This window comes from Sorex fumeus, unplaced genomic scaffold (assembly GCF_029834395.1).
Source record: "Sorex fumeus unplaced genomic scaffold, SorFum_2.1 ptg000010l, whole genome shotgun sequence".
NCBI classification, from domain to species: Eukaryota; Metazoa; Chordata; class Mammalia; order Eulipotyphla; family Soricidae; genus Sorex; species Sorex fumeus.
This window is the reverse complement of record NW_026606067.1, coordinates 21405681-21419938: the sequence shown is the minus strand read 5'-3', so window position 1 is coordinate 21419938 and position 14258 is coordinate 21405681. Positions and strand designations below refer to the sequence as shown.

The window sequence follows — 14258 nt, the reverse complement described above, 5'->3', positions numbered from 1 at the left end:
TTTAGTGGAGACCCTGTTCCCTCCAATGATGGGGTATTTCTTTGCTTCAGTATCAGGCAGTCCTTTTAAAATTCCCTTCCTGCTTTGGTCCTCTTTCCTACACTGTCTTGAGAGCTCCTGAATTCCATGGTTAAGAATGTAGACTCTGGAGTCCAAGAGAAACAAACACTGGACAATTCCTGTACCTCCACTTACCGGGGGTAATCTGGATAAACAAGTTATGTCTTTGGAGGGCCCCCCTTTCCTACCTGTGAAACGAGGTGAGAACAAGACCCAATCCTAGGGCTGACTTGAGGGTTCCAGGCCTTGTGGCTCCCAGCAGGCACTCAGCTGATGGAACCTCTAATTTATTTAGAGACAAGGAAAATTGTAAAAGACATGGACAACATGGATACACCTGCTGCCCTGCTCTCAGTTTTAAGGCCAGCGATGCAAACAAACAGTGCCTTGTGGATACAGTACAGAAGAGGAAATAAATTTGTCATTAGATACATGCTTCGCCTGCCTCAATGTTCTTTCTCATGTGGGCTCAGTTATTCCACATGCTAACACATAAACCTGTTCTCTCTGCTGACTCCGGGTACCTGTTCAGACAAAGTCACACATCTTCAAGCTGATCTCCCACAATAATGTCATCAAATAATGCCCATCCCATCTGTTTCATTTTTGATAATGCTAAGAAGAATGGGGAAAATCCTAGCTGATGCTGAATAGTAATGATGTTATTTCAGGACCTTTTTCTGTCATATGTTGTTTAGTTTAGTTGTATGTTGTTTTGTTAGATATTGTGATATGTTGGTAACCCTCTGATCACTTCCATTCCCCCTTATAACAATGCAAGTAGAGGGCCAGGAAGATAGTAACAATGGCTGGGGAACAAGCTGGTATACACCCAACGTGTGTTTAATTACTTGTAGTACATGTGTTGGGGCTAATCTGAGCCACCAGGATGAGTCCATGTTGACTGCACCACACAACGGGCAGGAACGTAGGGACCCATGAAAATGGGCAAGATTTCTCGTGTGTCCTGACTGGTTTGGATGAAGCTGAACATCTTTTTCCTTTAGGCTGCCTTCAGTAAATAATTTCATAAATTTCAGTCTATTGAAAGAGTCAGTTTTTCTTTTTCTCACAGAAGCCCAGCCTGATCTTTGACATGTACATTCCTGGCTCTGACCCAGCCTCATCTATTTTTTTTTTAGTTTTTATTAGTGAAACACCATGAGGTACAGTTGTGAGTTACAAACTTTTGTGCTTGGGTTTCGATTATACAACGATCAAATGCCCATCACTCCGCTGGAATATATCCCAGAGAGGCAAAAAAGTATAGTCGAAGTGACATCTACACTTGTTTGTTCATTGCAGCACTCTTTATAATAGCCAGAACCTGGAAAAAACCAGAGTGCCCAAGAACAGATGACTGGTTAAAGAAACTTTGGTACATCTACACAATGGAGTACTGTGTAGCTGTTAGAAAAGATGAAGTCATGAAATTTACATACAAATGGTACTACATGGAAAGTATGCCAGCCTCATCTTTGGGATGTAGATTTCAGGTGCAGGTCCAGCCTTATCTTTGGGATGCAAACCCAAATACTTGTAGCCCAAGAAAGTTTTCTATTTTGGTTGTGTATCTCTTTCCTTAGGCCAAAATGCACTGGCCTGCAGATACAAGGAAACAATACATGCTTTGCCTCCCTCAATGTTCTTTCTGTAACTTCTGTTGATGACATCACTGTATTGAGCCCTTTAGAATATGAACAGTAGGATGGTAATAAAAGGAGATTTCAGGGCTCTCTACCTTTGTCACAAGTCTGAGACATAAATTTCTCTTGAGTTCCTTTTCTCAGCACCTCCGACTGAACTAATATTCATGCAACATACCTGAACCCCAAGACATCACCATGTATGGTCATGGAGGACCCTGAACACCAATGGAGTGATCCAGGTATCTCTGGCACCACAGGGCCACAATAGAACTTCGGCCTTTGTATTTAAGAATCAATCTATTTGCCCAAGAATCACCCAGGGTCCCCTGAGCACTGCTTGGGAGCACCCACTAGTAAAAAGAAAGAAGCACATGATGTAGAAATACTGCAGTTCAAAAAGTCAAAAACAAAAAGGGTTGCGATGAAATGTTTTGGAAATATGGTGTCAGAAACATGAAATCTATAGAATAACTTTTCTATATAAATTTAAAAAACAACTGTGTAACATGTTAACATAACCAAAACTCCTGGACAACAAAAAATTGGCTAAGGAGAGATGATCTTCAGATGAAATTCAGAAAAATAATTAGAAATGAAAGGGGGAAAAGTAATTCATCCATAAAATAAAAATGGGAATGGAAAAATAAATAATAAATATGGTGGAGAAGTACAGTGACCTAATTTCAGGACAGGCATATCACTCAGTGGCAGACTGTATGCTTTGCAGGTTTTAAGCTCTGTGTTCAATCCCTACAAAACACACACACACACACACACACACACACACACACACACACCCCAAAGTGGAAAGCGTAAAAATGCTGGAAGAAAAAACATTACAAAACAAGTGGAAATTCTCAGAAGATACATAAAGGAGATCTGATATATTTATAATAAAAAAATTTAAAAATAAAAAAAGCTATAAAACAAACAAGAAAATCAATTTTAGATAAAATCTTGAAAATTGGGGCCAGACTGATATGGGCTCATGTATGGTCTCTGAGCACCACCAGGAGCCAGAAGAACAAGCCCTGAGCAGAAATGAGTGTGACCCCAAAACATCGAAAAAATTCTTGAAATTTATTTTTAAAATAATAAAAAGTACACATTAAAAGGGCCTTAGGGGGAAACTCACCAATATTAGAATACAGTCTAGTGCCAACTATTGGATTTTAGTTAAAGGAAGCATATATACACCATCGAGGCAAAAACACAGTTATGTATCCTTAAAGGAGAACTACACTGCATCAGACACTGAGACTAATATGGCACAGCAGAGAAACTGGGCTAAGACAGTGAAGATGGAAAGAGGAGCTGCTGGCTTAGTCACCTTTAAAGAGACTGTCAGATATTCATAGCCCTTAGGGACACAGGGCTTCTGCATCCCCAACAGAGGGTCAGCACACAAAGAACAGAGAAGCAGTGACTTAAGACCTGGTCTGAGGGAGTAAGGAAGTCATTAGAATATATCTGTAGAATTAAATTGAAATGATGTGGAACTGAAACTAAAGTTAGAACAGAAGCGAAGGTTAGGTACTTCTGACAGTGGATGTGGCACACGCTTCCCCAAGTGGAGAGAGAGGAGGGGACTGAGGATTATATTATACTGAGGATTATACTGAGGACAGTAGATTATATTTTCGGACTGCCCAGTTCCTGCAGGGTAATCATTTACTTCAAATCAAAGGCTTGCAGGGGGATGAAGAGGTAAAAGGAGGTGAGCAGTTAACTTACCAATAGCTCAAATTAGGGAACCACTCAAATTAGGGAACAGTGAAGAGAAGAGGGCTAGAACTATTACAGACAGGTTATTCTTATATCAAAGTAATTCACTTGATATAAGAAAGAAAGTGGTCCTGTAAGCCAAACCAGAATGGGAAAAGAAAATGGGAAATAGGGTCAGAGAGGTAGTACATGGGGTAAGACACTTTTCTTCCATGTGGCTAACCTGGGTTTCATCCCGGACACTGCATATGGTCCTCTGAGCACTGCCAGGTGTAATCCCGGAGCACAAAGCCAGGAGTAATCATGAACATCAGTGGAATGGATAAAATAGGAGGAAGAGGAAGAAAGGGAGAAAGTTATGCATATTTGACAAAATAAGAGGGTAGAGTACCTTCAATTATCTACATCAACAACAAAATAAAAGCTATGGAGATGAGGGCAGGTAATGTCTGGAGGAAACTGAATAGAACACACACTTCTTTGAAATTCATTTTCAGTGCAGAACGTGGTTGTGGAACTATTTTATATGATCATAAAAGTTAAGCCACATTTGAAACAAGCATTTTCTGGATTTTCAATGGGAATGAACAGATGAACTTAATTACACCTGAGTATGCACAAGTATAACTATACTTAGAGAAACTATTTCAAGTAACTCTAAAACACAAGAATCTGACTGCATATTCCTAGTGAAATATCACTAAGTACAATAACACAAAAAGGAAAAACTTTTTTTTTCTTTTTGGGTCTCACCTGGTGATGCACAGGGGTTATTCCTGCCTCTGCACTCAGGAATTACTCCTGGTGGTGCTTAGGGGGCCATATGGGACGCTGGGAATCAAACCTGGGTTGGCTGCATGCAAGGCAAATGCCTTACCCACTGTGCTATCGATCCAGCCCCAAAAGAAAAAACTTTTAACCAACTTTAGGGATTATTTTATTGGTGTTTATGGCGTGCATGGTGAGGCTATCAGGAGACTCTGGTGTATCTGGATGGGTACCATAAGTAAAATAAATCATTATCACACTGTCTTGGAGAGATAATATTTTTAACATTAAAAAAACAACTAAAATTAGAAAATATGAATTAAAAACAATGAAATTTTGAGTATCAGTATAAGTCGATAAGTTTTTCCTTAAAAAATTAAACTCATTTTTTGGAAAAGGCCTAGAAACAAACTTGACAACATTCCTAAGATCCAGATGTGCCTTAAAACTATTTCAGTGAATGAACAAGTACCTACAGGAACACTAACTCCTGTCAAGACAGTTTACAAAATGTAACCAGGGGGCTGGAGCAATAGCACAGAGGGGAGGGTGTTTGCCTTGCACACGGTGGACCCGGCTTCGATTCTTAGCATCCTATAGGGTCCCCCGAGCACCACCAGGAGTAATTCCTGAGTGCAGAGCCAGGAGTAACCCTTGAACATCGCTGGGTGTGACCCAAAAAAGCAGAAAGAAAGAAGAAAGAAAGAAAGAAAGAAAGAAAGAAAGAAAGAAAGAAAGAAAGAAAGAAAGAAAGATGGGGCTGGCGTGATAGCACAGTAGGTAGGGAGTTTGCCTTGCACGTGGCCAACCCGGGTTCGAGTTCCAGCATCCCATATGGTCTCCAGAGCACCGCCTGGAATAATTCCTGAATGCAGAGCCAGGAGTAACCCATGAGCATCGCTGGGTATGACCCCCCTCCCCAAAATAAAGAATGTAACCAGAGTGATAGCACAGTGGTAGGGCATTTGCCTTACAAGTGGCCAACATGGCCGACCGGAGTTCGATTCCTCTGCCCCTCTCGGAGAGCCTGGCAAGCTACCGAGAGTATCTCACCCGCAGGGCAGAGCCTGGCAAGCTCCCTGTGTCGTATTCGATATGCCAAACACAGTAACAACAAGTCTCATGTTGGAGATGTTACTGGGCCCACTCGAGCAAATCGATGAACAACGGGAGGACCGTGACCGTGACTGAACCAGACGGGATAAAAAAAGGAAGAAAAAAAGGAAGAAAGCCAAGATAGGTAACTTAGTGACAGACTCCAGTCTCTGGGGTCAATAGATAGAATCTCCCACTGGCCAAAGATTATCTGTTTTAATATTAATTCCAAACCGACAACAAATGGGTAACAACTATGAAACACATCAAATGTGTTTCGGCTACTGAAAGAAACAGAACACATCACTCATTGCCTTTGGAAAAATGTAAGAAATCAAATTTTTTAAAAAAAGACTAGAGGAAAAGTATCAAATATTTATCTTGCTTTTGTTACAAGAGCAATACATCAAAGTAATCAAGCAGTTGAAGAGGGGATGGTTTTAATAGTCATCCAACTAATAAATAAAGGTGTAAGGATGGAGTTAGCACATTATCAGTCTGTAAGCCTTAACAAATGGATTTCAATAATGATCATTTTGGCTAATAAATCATAGGAAAATAAAGAATTGAGGAAAATACACAGTATCACCTTGCCAAACCTAACAAAACTGAATGTGAATCTAATCAGTTCTTACAAGACTCTCGAAGGACTGGGGAACTTGCTGGCTTGTAAAAGGGCAACACTTCTCAGATGTGGGAAATTACAGGATAAACAATATGACTTCTTCAAATAATAACAATAATAATTAATAAGGAAAAAAACAATGTCGGGGGATAATTTATAAATCAAATGGAATGTCAGAGATATATATTAACCAGAAACAAAAAGCAGGATCTTACATCTCAATTTATACTATGTATAGAAGGCAATAAAACATTGTGTGTGTATATATACACATTACCATATAATTACATATGTGAATGAATTAATTACTGTTTCATAGATATGACAAACAGTTATGTGGATTTTTGTTTTTTGAGGCAGCTATTTTTCAGGCAAACTTAATGATATATTTGGGTTTCAAATATATGATAGATAGGTTTCAGGTTGGAAGTAGGAAGGGTAGGAAGCAGATGAACAAGGTTGCCACAATTGTCTAAGGTAGTTGGTTGTTAGATACACTTTCTATTTTTCTCTGCAGTTCTGAACATGATGCAGTTTTCCATAATAAAAAAATTGTTGCAATTTTCTCTTTCTATTCTGATATCACAAGAGAAGCCACCTTTGCAACTCTTAAAATTGCCAGCATAAAGTCATTAGGATTTTCATATCTTTGTAAGATGATGTCTGTTAATGTTTAAGCAACCGAGTTTGAAATTAAATGAAGTTATCCATTAAGTCTATGTCATTAAGTGTGTACATACTCCTGGACTATAACTTGATGCAAAGAGATTATAGAAACCCTTATCTGAGGTTTATTGTCCTTAGAAAGGATAATGCATGGTTTTTATTCCATTTTTCTAATTAGTAATTTAAGCATATGTTCAGCATTTAACTCTAAATGTTTGCCTTTTCCCCAAGCTCAAAGACAGCTGTCCAAGATTTGAATGCCAGAAAACATTTAAATATCAACATCTGTTGAATTATGTTAATTTAGTGTAATATAATTGGGCATGAGCTGGAATTGATCAGAAGTATATGAAATAAACAAAGGCAAATTCCCAACAATATCTTGAATGCAAACAAATTACTGTGGAGTGATAAAAAAGTACTTATAAAGAGCAGGAGCAAAGAAAAATACTAATTTTAAAGAAAAATGATTCTTTTAAACACATAGTTTCAATTCCATGGAACAAACTTGGTGGTTTCTAAGTTTATATTTGAATTGTCTCATAACTGGAGGTAATGAAACTTTGTTAAATGTTTAATATTCGAACATTTTTGTAAATTATTGAATAAAATATTAAAACATTTCTAATTATAATGTATGAAATGTTTGAAGATTGTAGTATTATTTCTGTTAGGAGATTTATATACCTTAGAATTCAAGAGTTGACAAAGTTTCTGTTCTATAAACAAAGAATCATATTTTAAAATGGAAAATGCTATTTTGGGGGGTGGGGACACATCCAGCTGTGCTCTGGGCTGTCTCATGGCTCTGTGCTCTGGGATTACTCCTGATGGTGCACAAGGACCATCTGCAATGCTGGAGACTGAACAGAGGTCAGCATGTGCAAGACAAGTCTCCTGTCCACTGTACAATCTCTCTAGCCCCTAATATGGAAAGTGCTTTCAATATGACAGGTGATTTTATTCGGTTTATTCCAAAACCCTAAGTCTATCATGCAATAGCCATTGCTTATTATATTCTGATCTGTAATATTAATGTTTACAGCCATTCTAGGATATGTAGGTGGTTGGGCATGTGGTGACAGGGGTCAAACTTGGGGGTCTCCACCTTTATGAGCTATTGCTGACCCTCAATATCTTCTTTTTAAAATTAATAGTATGGGGACCGGAGAGACAGTTCTCCAGCAGATCATATGGTCCCCTATGCCCACCAGGAGTGATCCATGTGCATAGAGATAGGATCAGTCCCTGAGCAATATTGAGTATGACCCCCAAATGAAACAAAATAAAACAAAAATTAAAGTTAGTACTTAAGGGCAGTACTAATTAGCCATTATTTTGAACATACAAATATATAATATGTTAAACATAAAATCCCGCTCATAGCTTGTTTTATTTAAAATATGATGTTGAACAATAGTTCTGTTATAATAAAGGGGGGACTATTTAAAAATCCTACTTTTAGTAACATAGCGTAGGTAATCACTCATCCTAAACAATTTTTTAAAAAAGCATTACTAACTTTTGTTAGTGCATTTAATTTTGTTGATATATTTCTGTGAAAAGCAACACTAAATATAGTCCATGTCATTAGCCAGGACTCTAATGAACAGTTATCCAATCCCAATTTATTAACAGCTGCTCAAAAAGTGTAGTAATTAATAGTTTCATTTATTCTTGGCAAACCTGCAAAATTACAAATAGTTTTCTATCTGTTATATCTTCTTCCCAAATAAGAGATAACTGTGGAGAAGTTGAGTGAACTGAACCCCTGAACATCTCTGGATCTTTAGAAGATTAAGCACAGGATAGCTCTAATACTAGCTGTTATACCGGCATCAGAATACAGTGATCTGCACAAACACAGCAAGATGCCAGAAAGCAGGAAGGGTCTTCTGGAGTCGAGGGAAAAGGCTGAGTGTCAGTGTCTAGGGCTGTATTGTGCACACGTCAGGACTGTTTATGAAAACTTTGGTCAGGCTTTTCTTCTTTCATTTTAGGACACTGTGTGCAACTAATGCTGTGAGACAGCAAACAACAGCAGCGCATTGCCTCCTTCTAACTATTCATTGATAACACAAGAAAGTAGAACATGGAGAATTAAGAAATCATCCAGTCACTTGACACTAGATAAAAAAAATGTTCCTAAGGGCTAAATACAATTTAATTCACAAACACACATTCCTAAAAGACATTTCAAAATTCGAGGTAAAATTTAATATCCCATTGGCAGTAAAAATGTTTTTGTTTGATTTCAAATTATATTTCAAATTAACTTCTAGATTATTTATTTATTTATTTTATTAGTGAAACACCATGAGGTACAGTTGTAGATTTACAAATTTTTGTGCTTGGGTTTCGGTTATACCATGATCAAATACCCATCCCTCCACCAGTGCCCATTTTCCACCACCATGGATAATATCCCTCCCCCCATCCCCCCATCCCCCCCTGCCTCTGTGGCAGGGCATTCCCTTTTGTTCTCTCTCTCCTTTTGGGTGTTGTGGTCTGCAAAAGAGGCATTGAGTGGCAAACATGTTCAGTCCATAGTCTACTTTCAACATGCATCTCCCCTCCTGGGAGGATCCTCCAAACACTCTTTATTTGGTGATCCCTTCTCTATCTGAACTACCCTTTCCCCTAGAATGCCTGGCTGGCCTCTAAGCTATGGAGTAATCCTCCTGGTGTTGATCTCAGCTATTCTTGGGTATTAATCTCATATTTTGTTATTTTATATCCCCCAGATGAATGTAATCTTTCTATGTCTATCCCTCTCTTTCTGACTCATTTCGCTTAGCATGATACTTTCCATATTGTACCACTTGCATGTAAATTTCATGACTTCATCTTTTCTAAGAGCTACATAGTACTCCATTGTGTAGATGTACCAAAGTTTCTTTAACCAGTCATCTGTTCTTGGGCACTCAGGTTAACTTCTAGATGTTACATCAACATTTTCAGAGCCACTTTCCCCTACTTAAATCTTAAAAAAAATTACAAGCAAATTTTGAAAATATACCATTCAAACCAATCAACCCCAGCAGACTTTTTATACAAAAGGGGAAAAAAGAGATAGTATTAACTGAGTAACAAAATAAGCAAGAACCTAGATGCACTTTGAAAAAAAGAGTATACTTCCTATACACATAGTTATGTGATATAGTAAGAAGTTTACATAGTGGTCTCTCATAAGGTCTAGGTACCATTTATGTTTAGGGGTAGATTAATTCTACTTTTGACTAAATAAATAAATAACCATTCTACACTCCAATCTAAAATGTATTACTTACTGTAAACAGAGATTGCCTTTCCATTAATAAATCTATTCATTGTTTGAAACAGCTTCAAAAATGCAAATAAAATCTTTCTGAACATTAGCAGTCAGCCTGTAAGTGAGTTTAATAAACAGTATGTCAAATAGTTCAGCTTGGTTGTTTTTAAGTCAAGCAGCCCCACCCCATTTCACTGTTTTCAGGATGGTCTGGAGAAAACAACACACCACCTAATGGTTAGAATCAAGAGTGATTCTTGATCGCTTACCTGCTGGCAGTTTTCACAGAACAGTTCTTCTTGTACCCTCGCTCACCACGGCTCTCTCTCAGGAGCTAATGCCAAACAGGGTTTATGACAACATTGCAGAAACAAAACGTGTTGTTATTTTACAAGGAGAGATGGATTAGCCAGCCACATGCAAAGGGATACCCTTCTCTAGCACTGTGTTTATTTACAAGTTTCTCTTAAAAGCAAAGAATATATTCACCTTTGTGGGAGATGCCATTGTTCACCTGGCCACAGAGCTAGTAAAAGCTGACTTGAGAGATGACCTGCTCTTGCACTTGTCACCTGTGTGATGGTGTGAGAACTAGAACCATGGCATCCAACCACCAGTCTGCAGATGTCTGACAGTTGGAAACCACTGGTCTATTGCTTTGGTTATGGCTGCTCATCTGTGGATGGATGTGCTAGATATCTATAAGTCTGCAGATGTAAGAACACTGGTCTAGGACTCAGTTCTCATTGGGGTTCTCTGGAGTAGTCCTGCCTAGAGGAAGGGACCCCCTGCTTATTAACCTCTTGCCACTGCATGCCAAGTATCCTTGGCACTTTGCCTCCCACACTGACAAGAAAGATGGAATTCTACTTTCTCCATACCTGCAAGTTTCGTGTAGTAAGAATTTTCTTTCTCAAAGAAACCACTGGCTTGCTAATATATACTTGATGGCTCCTCCAAATGTCTCCCCATTCTATTTCCCTTCACTTTCACTCTACCTGAACTAATTTTAAAGGTGAGGCTGGGGCTGGGAGAAGCTGAAGTTAATCCTCTCTACTCTGAGTTCACTCAAACTTGATTTTCTGCATTTATGCAGAAATATGATCATATGCAAGTATGCCAGACTGGACTAAGAAGTAGTTATATGGCAGATTAGAAATTAATCCTAACCAAAAAATAAGAGAGAGGGAGAAGAGAGAGAGAGAGAAAGAGAGAGAAAGAGATAGAGAGAGAGAGAGAAGAAATAAAAGGAGTCATAAAGCGAGGTCTGATCTCAGTGGTGCAGATGTCCTAAGGCACTAGGTTCCTCACGTACTGGCCCTTAAAGGCTGAGTAACCATGGCAATGTGCTGAACCTTCACACCCTGACACCCTGCTCTCTGGTGAATCAAGGGAGCTCACACCAACTTTCTTCCACCTCTATGGAGGCTGTGGCCGTGAAGTGAGTTCCCACATGCAGCCCTCAGCCCCTCACCAGCGCATGAGAGGGCTGGGAACAGGCATCATGGACCACAGTTCTAATTTTGACTATAACTAACAAGCCTGGGAGCTTGCTGGTCTCACCCAGAGCACCCAAAGTTCTTAGTGACAAAACTGCTTTAAACTGTTGGAGGACATCATATGGAATCAATTATTAGTGATATTCCATCTTGGATAGAATGCAGTATGCCTCCCACACTGTACTTCAACAGTATGCAGTGAGACTATACACCCCGTCAGACTGACTGAACAAAAGGAGGCATCTGTACAAATTTCCTGTCTTGGCAATACTTGGCCCAGCTCCACAGGCCTCATTGTTCAGTGCCTGGATCCAGCAATGTCTGGCCCAGAATGCTGGAAGTTGCCTGGGTTACCCTTGAGGGTGCTTGTGGGGCTATGAGGTGCCAGGGCTTGAACTCAGGGCCTAGAATCACTGTTATCACTGTATCACTTTATCACTTTCATCCTGTTGTTCATCAATTTACTAGAGCGGGCACCAGTAAAATCTCCATTACTCCCAGTCCTGAGACTTTAGCAGCCTCTCCTTGCTCATAGAGGGCCCAGAATATATACACATAACCCTCAAATGTGTAAGCCAGCCCCATGGCACCCGGATACCTGATTTTATTTTATTTTATTTATTTTTAATTTTTTTCTTTTTGGGTCACACTCGGTAATGCACAGGGATTACTCCTGGTTCTGCACTCAGAAATTATTCCTGGCTGTGCTCAGGGGACCATATGGGATACTGGGAATTGAACCCGGGTCAGCCGCATGCAAGGCAAATGCCCTACCCACTGTGCTATTGCTCCAGCCTCAGGATACCTGATTTTAAAGCTTGTGGAGCAATGCCAGGAAGAGAAGAAGTTTTCCTGTGAATAATAGAAAGGAAGCAAAGAATTTCTGAGGTGTTCACAATAATGTGAGAAATTACAGATCCCTAAGCTAAGATGATAGTGCAAGCACAGGGCTTAAGCCCTGGTCCACTCTCAACACTCAAGTGCAGCAATCACTCTGTGGTCAGTTCTCAAATGTCTACAAAGTCTTTCCAAAGCTCTTAAGACTCAGCACTTTAAAAAAGGAATCCCTGGGATTCCACTTTGAAAGAAAACCTAGTCACATCTAATTTCTGATCTGTGATTCATTGTCTTTAAATTCCATCAACCTGTTCAAACCCTACAAAGTCTGAGGAAAAAGCCTCAGAATTTACAACAACCAGCTCTTATTCATGCTGCCTCCTCTGTTTCCTGCTGTATCTAAAGGCTTTTATTATATATGCTTTGACTCACTTCAGAACACTCTGGGGCCAGAAAGATAGCTCAAAAGCTGGAGTGCAGGCTTGGCATGCGGGGGGTCCAGATTCCATCCCTGACACTGTATGTTGTATTCCCCAAAACCAAACAAGCTTCCCCCACTCTCCCTAAAGACAACACACTATGTTATATACAAAGAAACAAAATGAAACCAAAAAATTAGCAAGGATGCAGCTATGAAAATGCATTAATTTCATAACTTCTCAAACATCCAAGCCCTAAACTGCCCTGTGGCAGAGAGAAAACAACGAATATTCCAAAGACAAAGAAAGCAAACATTCCCTTAAGGTCAAGTGAACTGAAATTAATGTCAAGTTTTTGTCATGCCAAGTCATCTCTGTGCTGCCATGTAAACTAGTAAGAATAGAAATGGGGAAAAAACCCTGCTTCATCTAAAAATAGAACATAAATTTATAAAAAAAACCTTTTGTCACCCTTGTATACTCCAAAAAATTAAATATTGCTGAGTGATGGTATGATGCAAACAAATAAATGAAGAAATGGTGTAAACCAGTGGACGCCCCAGCTTCCTGGTGGAGGTAATAGGGGAGAGACGGGAAGAGGGTAAAAACAAGGCTGGGCTCCGCTCCACACTGGTCAGTGGGTAAAGCAAAGGCACTATCATCCCCTGTGTTTGTCCCCTTTTTTGTAAAGCTCATCAACTATCCTTGAAGACAGATAGGTCTGCTCAGAAGGGGTTGCTTGCTTCTCTTTGGGTCAGTGGGCTCCTTACCTGGCTGTGCTCTGCCCTTGCTCCAGGGCTGAACCAGTGGCTGCAGAGGAAAGAGAATGGCAGTTAGTGGGAATCTGATGGGAAGAACTGATTTCACATGTGCCAGCTTCGGGCCTGGGTAACGTGTGGGTGCCAGTCGGGAGCTCTCCATTCAGTTTCCTGCACTGGCCGCATCCTGTCATCCTAGACTTCCACCCATTCTGACAGCAGCAGAGGAGTCCTCAGAACCCGGTAATTTTCAATTGCATAAGCAAACTCAGTTAGAATTACATTTCCATTTAATTATGTTCACATAAACTGCTGGGACTGCATTCATTTCATGAATCAATTCTGGTGATAAAAAATCTACAAATGCTATCATTTGCAACAACTTAATTAGAGCATCATTACTCCAAATTATGACCTCTTGATGGGGTTTCAAACACAAATACACACACACACACACACACACATATGAAAACCATAGAACATTCTACTCCCAGACCATGCATCCAGAATCAATTGTAAGGTAGTCAATGGGTGAACACTGGAGCTTTGGTTGCAGGTAGGTGGAACCCTGGGGGTTCTGGAGGAGGAAAAATTCAACTACAAGTTTAACACAGGTCATTTTGTCACACTTCTTTTTATTTTACATATTATCAAGGCAATATAGCTTACAATAGTGTTCATGTTTTTGGTGTATAAAATCATTGTCCCTTCACCACTTCTAAAGTGCCAAGAACCTTCACTTACTGTCCAGTCTGACCCCTCCTTGCCCCAGTACACCTACCCCCATAATCTCAGCTCTGTTGTACGACTGTTTATTTTCACTGGACATTTCATTCCCTTTCTTTGTTTCTTTATATATTACTTATGAGTGAGATCAACAGGCATT

General features: G+C 39.6%; 1 protein-coding gene across 2 annotated transcripts in view; it reads right to left on the bottom strand.

Annotated features, from left to right (window-relative positions):
- Window positions 1-14258, bottom strand: part of GPATCH2 (G-patch domain containing 2) — a 159069-nt gene that overhangs the window by 26141 nt on the left and 118670 nt on the right. For both annotated transcript variants that reach the window (XM_056110827.1, XM_056110828.1), the window contains exons 7-8: window positions 13385-13424; window positions 10129-10193 (exon numbers count right to left, since the gene is read on the bottom strand). In XM_056110827.1, coding sequence (XP_055966802.1) covers window positions 10129-10193; window positions 13385-13424 — 105 coding nt within the window. The remainder of the gene's footprint in view (window positions 1-10128; window positions 10194-13384; window positions 13425-14258) is intronic.